Raw genomic sequence first — 7,811 nt, 5'->3', positions numbered from 1 at the left:
GCGGTTACAAACCGACTCCAAAAGTCACGTTATTTGTCTAGAGGTGGTTCAAAACAGCCTTCAAAATGAAATACAGAGGCGGTTTCAACCGACTCCAAATGACACGTTATTTATTTAGGGGCTGTGATAAACCGCCTCCAAAATGAAATATAGAGGCGGTTTAAAACCGACGCCAAATGACAGGTTCTTTATTTAGGGGGCTGTGTTCAACCGCCTCCAAAATGAAATATAGAGGCGGTTTAAAACCGACGCCAAATGACAGGTTCTTTATTTAGGGGCTGTGTTCAACCGCCTCCAAAATGAAATATAGAGGCGGTTTATAACCGACGCCAACCGCCTCTAATAGTATTACACAGTGAATTCAGCTATCATTATGTGGCGGCCACACCGCCTTTCTAACCGTCGTTATGTTGATCGCGTCGGTTGTTCCAGCGGTTAGTTTCAACCGTCGTTGATTCCTTCGCGACGATTGATTTCGCGACGGTTGGTTAACCGTCGCCCTACGTTTTTAGCGACGGTTTGAACCGCGTCAAAATGGTAATTGCACCGCCGCAAATTACTCCTTTTCTTGTAGTGTCAATAGATAATATATCAAATTTTGGATTATATATAATGAAAAATTTATGTTAATGTTATTACAAATGAATTTATGCTGAATTGATAAAGTATTAAAAAAATTAACAGAAAATTTAATTTGCTAACGAAGGTTGGTTTATCTTACTCAAAGACATGGTATGTATGTCCTGATCATTTTGAAATAAGATAACCTTTTCCCCCTTTATAAATTATTGATTACTGCATTCTTGGTTAACAATTAATATTGGCTGATATATTCATAACTTTTCATGATTCAACAATGAAAATGAAAGAATAAAAAAGAAATTTCACTTAATGTTATTCGATAATTATACCCAGAAAGCAAAGGATTTACATTACATGGCCGTTTAGAAGAGGTTATAAATAAAAGTGATGATATAAAAGTGTTGAGAGAGTGTATACTCTGATTAAATTCTGTTTAACAGTTTTACCTACAACAGAAACACGAGTGCTGAAGCATTGTCCTTTAGATAATTTCTTTCTCTTTGTTATCTTAAGTTTATGATAGTATCTTATAAAATGAAGACATAAACTATTTCATGTAAAATCATGGACGACCCTAATTAATTATACACGTAATATGAGATAATTATCTCATACCAAAATATCTTAAGTTCTTTTCTTCTTTTTTTTAAAAAAATATCTTAAGTTGTGAAGAAATATGAGAGACACCAAATCTTTTAGGAAAGAACTTTTAATATATATAATTGTCAGCTGAAATAAATGCATGCATGTGTTTAGTAGATTAAGATAAAATAAGATGCAATGCGAAGATAGGCTCAATTGACAATACAAGTCTAGGACAGAATAACGGTTAAAAGAGCAAGGTTCGAATCGTGGAGAGCCCATTTCATATCACAGCTGTCTATACTAAATGACGGTAGTTCAGTTGGTAGCAAGGGAATTGAAAGAACTTTGATTTGATCCCCACATGTTATCTTTGGAAGGAGTTTAATATCTTTATCTTTGACACGTCCCGCACTGCATATTAATATCATAGTCGACTTAAAAAGTTGAAGTTTGTGGGGATACTGGAGGAAGCCAACTCATCTCAAAGAGCTAAGTAATTAGGATAAGATTAACTCAAAAAAAAAAAATTAGAGCTGGTTATATAATTGTCACAATACTCTACTTGCGATTAGTCTCATATATATGGGACTCCTTTCCTCACCCGGTTGTTGTGGGAATAGCTGAAGGACTTAACTCTTCCCATAGGGATTGGTGTCATGGAATAAAAAATAAGATGCTAAAGGTTACGTAACTATGAAAAAAATTATTTTTTTTAGTAAAGCGTGGTAGGTTAAATTGAATCAGTATATATGTGGGAGATTCAACTGAACGTGAGGACTGAAAAACTGCAGATAGGGTTTTGTCCTACTAGAGTAGTGTTCGAGTAGTAACACTCCACTCCTCCTTTTATCTTGTATCTTCTCAATTTGTCTTGTTTTGTATATGAGACTCATCACGTGAATGTCTCTAGCTCAGACAACTCTTCTCTTTTTATAGCCTCTCCTTCGTTTCTTAAGTACCCTACCACCGTGTGTTCATCCCCTTTCTCTTAACTCTTTTTAGAGGTTACCTAGAACCTTGTCATTCTTAATTTACCCTACCCTCTCTCTCTCTCTCTCTATCTCTCTCTGTGTGTGTGCAAACAATCCATATATCCATGACTCCTGTTTCTCTGAACCCTCCAGGTCCTTCCATAGGTCAAAACCAACTCTTCATTTCCCCTAATAATCAGGACTGCCGTTTCTTATTTAACACACTTGATCAAAGTCAAAGCATAGAAATTGGACGGTTAAGAGAAAATTATCATCAGGCAAGATCATATCTTCCTTTCTGAGTTCTGTATATATTGTGATCAAATTTTATTTTTTTGGAAGTTTTTTGATCAAATTTTATCATTAATTTTACTTGTTTTTTTGTAAGTTTTTTGATCAAATTTTATTTTTTTGGAAGTTTGTTTTCTCGGTTTTATTGTTCACGAGGCTGAGAATATAACCCCCCTTCCTCTTTTTGGATCTTTAAACAAAATATATAAGTATATATATCCATTAGAGTAATCAGAGTTTTGAAACAAGATCAACGTTTGGTGGTAATGATCACTCTACAAAGGGTGCTTTAATTAATTAATAGGTAAGGCTATAATATAATATAATGCTTTTTTATAAAATAAAAAAAAACTGATCTGATTTCTAAGCTTAATTTTATGATAATTGAATCTCCCTTAATTTCATCAAGTTAATTACTAGTCTCTATTTTCATGTGTAGGTCAAATTTATTCTTATTGTTGATAATTACATGTTACTAATTTGTTCTATAAGCATAACTAAAATATGACCGTTTTAGTGTCACAAAAAGAAGAAGAAATTAAGAAAGAAAGAAACATCCTTGTCTGCAGTTAGAATCATGCTCTAATATGTATTGTCTAATTGATCTCTTGATTTTAGGATATTGATAAACTGGTATTGCATGATGATGGATCATCATCAAGCAATCATCAACTTTGCAATTCAATATCATGTGACCGTAATTTATCCTCGCACAAAATGGAGGAAGAAGATAGCAAAAATGGTCACGGGTGTGCAAAATGGATGTCTTCAAAGATGAGGTTGATGAAAAAAATGATGAGACCAAGTAGCAGTGCAGCGACTGACAAAGCCATCAATACTACTACTACTTCTACTACTACTACTATTACTACTACAAGTCCAAGATTCCAAAATGAAGGGCACCAAAACAGGTACAGCCAAAGAAGCCCTCGTAATAACAGCACTACCACAACTAGGGTTTGTTCGGATTGTAACACAAGCAGTACCCCACTTTGGAGGAGTGGCCCTAAGGGTCCTAAGGTTAATCTTCTCCATTCTCTTTTTCATTTACTATAAATTAATTACCTAGTATTGTATTGTTAATTATATGATTTTTGAGTAAGGTTATACTGACAAACTTTTTTTTACAAACTACACTATGTCTGACCAGTAATACTTTACTCAGGAGTATATTTTATTTCCGATCAGACATAGTGTAGTTTGTAAGAGTTTATAAACAAGTTTGTAAATATAACAATTCTAGTTCTTTTTTATATGGACAGAAATATATACTACTTTACTAACATGTGACATGTTGGTGGTGCAGTCGCTTTGCAATGCATGTGGCATTAGACAGAGGAAGTTAAGAAGGGCAATGGCAGAAGCTGCAAATGGTTTGGCTAAGCCCGTAAATGCACCATCCACAAAGACCAGAGTGCATAACAAGGAAAAGAAGTATCGTAAAAATCATTTTGCTCAGTTGAAGAATAAGTACAAGACCACCAGAACTAGTGCTGCAGGGTCATCTCAGGGGGTACGGAAGCTTGAATGTTTCAAGGACTTGGCAATAAGTTTGAGTAATAACTTGGCTTTTCATGAGCAAGTGTTTCCACGGGATGAAGTAGCTGAGGCGGCGCTGCTTCTGATGGATTTATCTTGTGGTTTTCACTTTTGATTACATACACTTTTTGCCATTTGATTTTGTTTTTTACTTTTATATAAACATATTTTATACTTATTTGTTTGGTTTGTGAGACCGAGCTTATGTATCTGCAGCACAACCAAAATATGGTCGGTTGCATTACAGCTACAATGTTTATGGTGATTAAGTAGTAATAAGTTTATGTAAGCGTTCATGTATATTTAGTTTTATATTGTAGCTTGGAATTATGGGAGAAGTGTTTCTGCACCAATAGATCATAAGGTTATCTTGTGTAACCCCAAAATTAGTCATTTCGAGTGTTCAAGGAATTAATGAAAGATATTTTAGAAATTTTGTTTATTTCTTTGTTAGATGAATTTTATCAAATTAAAATATCCTTTATTAATTTTTCAAGTTGTGAAGTTGCTGGAGATAACTTTATATCATGTGGCAGAAGAAATGATAAACCCTGAAATTATATATCAAGTAAAAAGATATGTATATTTAGGAGATTTATTCATTGATTAAGCTGGTCAAGTTGGCAATAAAACTTTATTTCAACATAATTGCTATTATGAGACTTTACCTGAACAAGGTTATAGGCTATACTGCTCCAACACTTCAAAAATCGGACTTGTCATATCCGACACTCTCCGGCACTTTTTGACAATCTGACACGTTTCGACATCTATAATATTTGAAATTTCATTACATATCATAAAAAAATTAATCGATGTTTTATCAAATTGATATAATAAAAATTAAAAATGGATACCGAATAAATCTTACTGGAGTATATAAGATATTTTTAATTTGAAAATATAATAGTAAATATTTACATCTTATGTTTCTTTGCAAAATTTATTAGTATTATAAGTTTAGTTTTTTTTTCAATTATTGAATATTAAATATGATATACACTATATAAATTAAAAATATTATTTAATATCAAAATGTGTTTTAACATGTTGAAATCTAACATTTTTTAGAATTAACACATGTCAGAGTGTCGTATCATGTTGTGTCTCGTATCGTTGTCGGTGCAACATATATAGATTATAGGTATAAGGTAGTGCCTGGCATTTCATAGCATTGCAACGACTAGGATTAGCCTAGTGGTGAGGTATGTGATGTGTTTGATTCTCATGTGCTCCAAAAAAAAAAAAAAAAAAACATTTCAATTTTCATAGCATTGCTATTCGGGCCCGACGGGCCGAACGATTGCCCGAATTTCATGTGCCAGAATAAGATGACAAATTGTAGTGGCAGGCTAACATTAAGAGTCCTCATCGATATCTTATAAAAACAATTGGAACTATTTAAATTTGTTTTTTTTAAATGCCTCGTATATAGAAGAGGATCCTCTACGTTTCATTTTTTTTGTTTAGTAAGTAGAAGGGGCCTAAGCCCAAAAAACAAAAGAGCAACTACATAGCAATAGCATCTTTTTGCAACAAAGGTCCCAAACCATTGGGAACACTAGATTGAAAAACAAAATGGATCTAGTACTGGAATGCAGCTTTAGCCAGCCAATGCACGCAGGAGTTCCCTTCTCTATCGACATGTTAGAAGAAAATTTGCCAATCCTTCTCTATCCATTTCTGGATGGCTTTAACTATAGCATGCGTGGAACTGACTCTCCCTTTTGCACAGACAGAGCTTGGAGAGCATGGAGAGAGTCACCTTCCACTATTATATTTTGAGCTTTCAATTCTCACGCAATATGAAGACTTTTTTGTCATTTTAACATCGTGTTACATGTGACAAGATTAGTCATTCATAATTCTTAAAACAAATTAATAATCACCAATTAAAATAATTTTCTTTTTCTTTTTCATTTTACGTGTACAATAATTACAAATTATATATTTAAAACATAATAATACACATAAGAATTAACGATTTTTTTAATTGTTAATTGTTAATTTATCATGAAAAATTATAAATGGCTAAAATTTTATTACATAACATAATCACATTGCGTCCTTCAATGAAAAAGGAGCTTGACGGTTAGTGAAGTTAATCAAGCGGTTTCAGTTTGGATGTAGGTCACAAGTGGTGGTGACTGAACCAGAATACGTCTTGTTTGCATTTCTCTAACCCTTAACTCTTTAATTTATTTCTAAATTGCATTACTTGATTGTATTTGCTTATTTAATAGCTTATGTATTGATCACACACTAGCATCCTCACTTAGAATATTTGTGTTAAATCAATAGATTGAAGAAAATAATTTTTTCAAAATATAAAAGGAGACATTTTGCAAAAAGATTTTATAAAACTCAATTCACCTCCCTCTTTTGTTTTGAAGTCACTTGTCGAACATGAATCACAAAGTGATTGTTGGATATGAAGTAATAGATATCATAATCACTATCCTAAAAGTTCAGCTCATTTTGGCAAAGTCTCATCGTTAGATTTAATAAAAATAAAAAAACTAGAAGTTTTGCTTTTCTATCTTCTCTCCATTCTCTTCCCTATATCTCTCTCTCTCCCCCATTTTTTTTTTCTCATGATGTAGTGGCTTCAATATGTCATTGTTGTTACTTTTTTTCTTCTCCTTGGCAAGAATGTAACCTTCTTCACTTTATACGGCTATTGCACCTATTTTTATTTCAAGGGGTCAGGCAACAATATTACAAGTGAGTCATGAGCCTAACAAATGAGATAAAAGGTCATGGATCCAACAAATCTCTCGCTCCATAACCATGAGGGAGGGGACCACAAGCCAACTTTTCATATGGAGCCCATATGCGCAAGCTCCTTGCACAACTCAAACTTCTATTGAGTTACAACTTTAGCTAACATGCTTGAGGCATTCTTGTTAGTTTGGATTTACTTAACCTTCAACTACTCCATGTAGCCAATGGTATCTCACATCAATATGCATTGTGCGAGAATGATAAATTGAATTCTTACTCAATAGAACTATAACTATCACAATAGATTACATATCCATCTTGCATAAAACCGAACTCTTTGTGAAATCTTTCATCCATAGCATAGCTTTCCCAACTTCGATAGCAACAATATGTTCAACCTCATTTATAGATAATACAAGACATTTTTGTTGTTTGGACTGCCTATACACAACTCTTCCTACAAAAGTTAACAAAAACCTGGAGATAGTCTTTCTACAATCAAGGCTAACCGCTATATCAGAACTTGTGTATTCTTCCAAGATTGGATTGCAACCTAAAAAACATAAGTACAACTTGGAGCTTCCTCTCAAGTATCTCAAGATCCATTTTGCAGCTTCTCAATGATATCTTCTTGGATTATCAAAAAACATGTTCATTATACTAATTGTTTGTGCAATGTTAGGTCGTGTGCAAGCCATAACATACATAAGGCTGTCAATTGCAAGTGAGTATGGAATAGTTGATATGTCTTCTTTTTCCTCTTTTTTAGATGAGCATGAGTTTTTACTCAAATTAAAATGACTAGCAAGAGGTGTGCTAACAAATTTAGCACCCTGCAAGTTTAACCTTTCCAACACCCACTCAACATGTTTTTCGCGTGACAACTATAGCTTCCTAGCCTTCTTACCATGAACAACTTGCAAGCCCAAAACTTGCCTACCTGACCCCAAGTCCTTTATATTAAAAGACTAGAATAATTGTTCTTTCAATTCCCAACACTGACATCTTACCCAACAAACAACATATCATCAATATTAAATAGAAGAATAATGAATTTATCACTAGGGAATTTTCTTAAGTAAACACAAGGATCTGCACGAGTTCTTTTTATATCCAAGA

At 33.4% G+C, this 7,811-nt stretch overlaps 1 protein-coding gene across 1 annotated transcript; it reads left to right on the top strand.

Moving 5' to 3' along the window:
• The first annotated feature begins 1,959 nt into the window (after nt 1-1,959).
• LOC133316946 (putative GATA transcription factor 22) lies at nt 1,960-4,371 on the top strand. The gene is made up of 3 exons (XM_061518745.1): nt 1,960-2,416; nt 3,048-3,449; nt 3,736-4,371. The coding sequence occupies exons 1-3, from the start codon at nt 2,264-2,266 to the stop codon at nt 4,081-4,083; spliced, it is 903 nt and encodes a 300-aa protein (XP_061374729.1). The 5' UTR covers nt 1,960-2,263; the 3' UTR covers nt 4,084-4,371.
• Nucleotides 4,372-7,811: the final 3,440 nt, after the last annotated feature.

Source organism: Gastrolobium bilobum, unplaced genomic scaffold (genome assembly GCF_033153095.1).
Source record: "Gastrolobium bilobum isolate Gb01-03AN ecotype WA unplaced genomic scaffold, APGP_CSIRO_Gbil_v1 utg15090, whole genome shotgun sequence".
NCBI lineage: Eukaryota > Viridiplantae > Streptophyta > Magnoliopsida > Fabales > Fabaceae > Gastrolobium > Gastrolobium bilobum.
The sequence above is the reverse complement of the archived record's forward strand: the minus strand, read 5'-3'. Positions and strand labels throughout refer to the sequence as shown.

Bases quoted from the DNA above. Each gene is read 5' to 3' on its own strand.
- LOC133316946 (XM_061518745.1), top strand. From the start codon at position 2,264: ATGACTCCTGTTTCTCTGAACCCTCCAGGTCCTTCCATAGGTCAAAAC. The intron at 2,417-3,047 runs GCAAGATCATAT...TCTTGATTTTAG, and splicing joins TAAGAGAAAATTATCATCAG to GATATTGATAAACTGGTATT. The intron at 3,450-3,735 runs GTTAATCTTCTC...TTGGTGGTGCAG, and splicing joins GTGGCCCTAAGGGTCCTAAG to TCGCTTTGCAATGCATGTGG.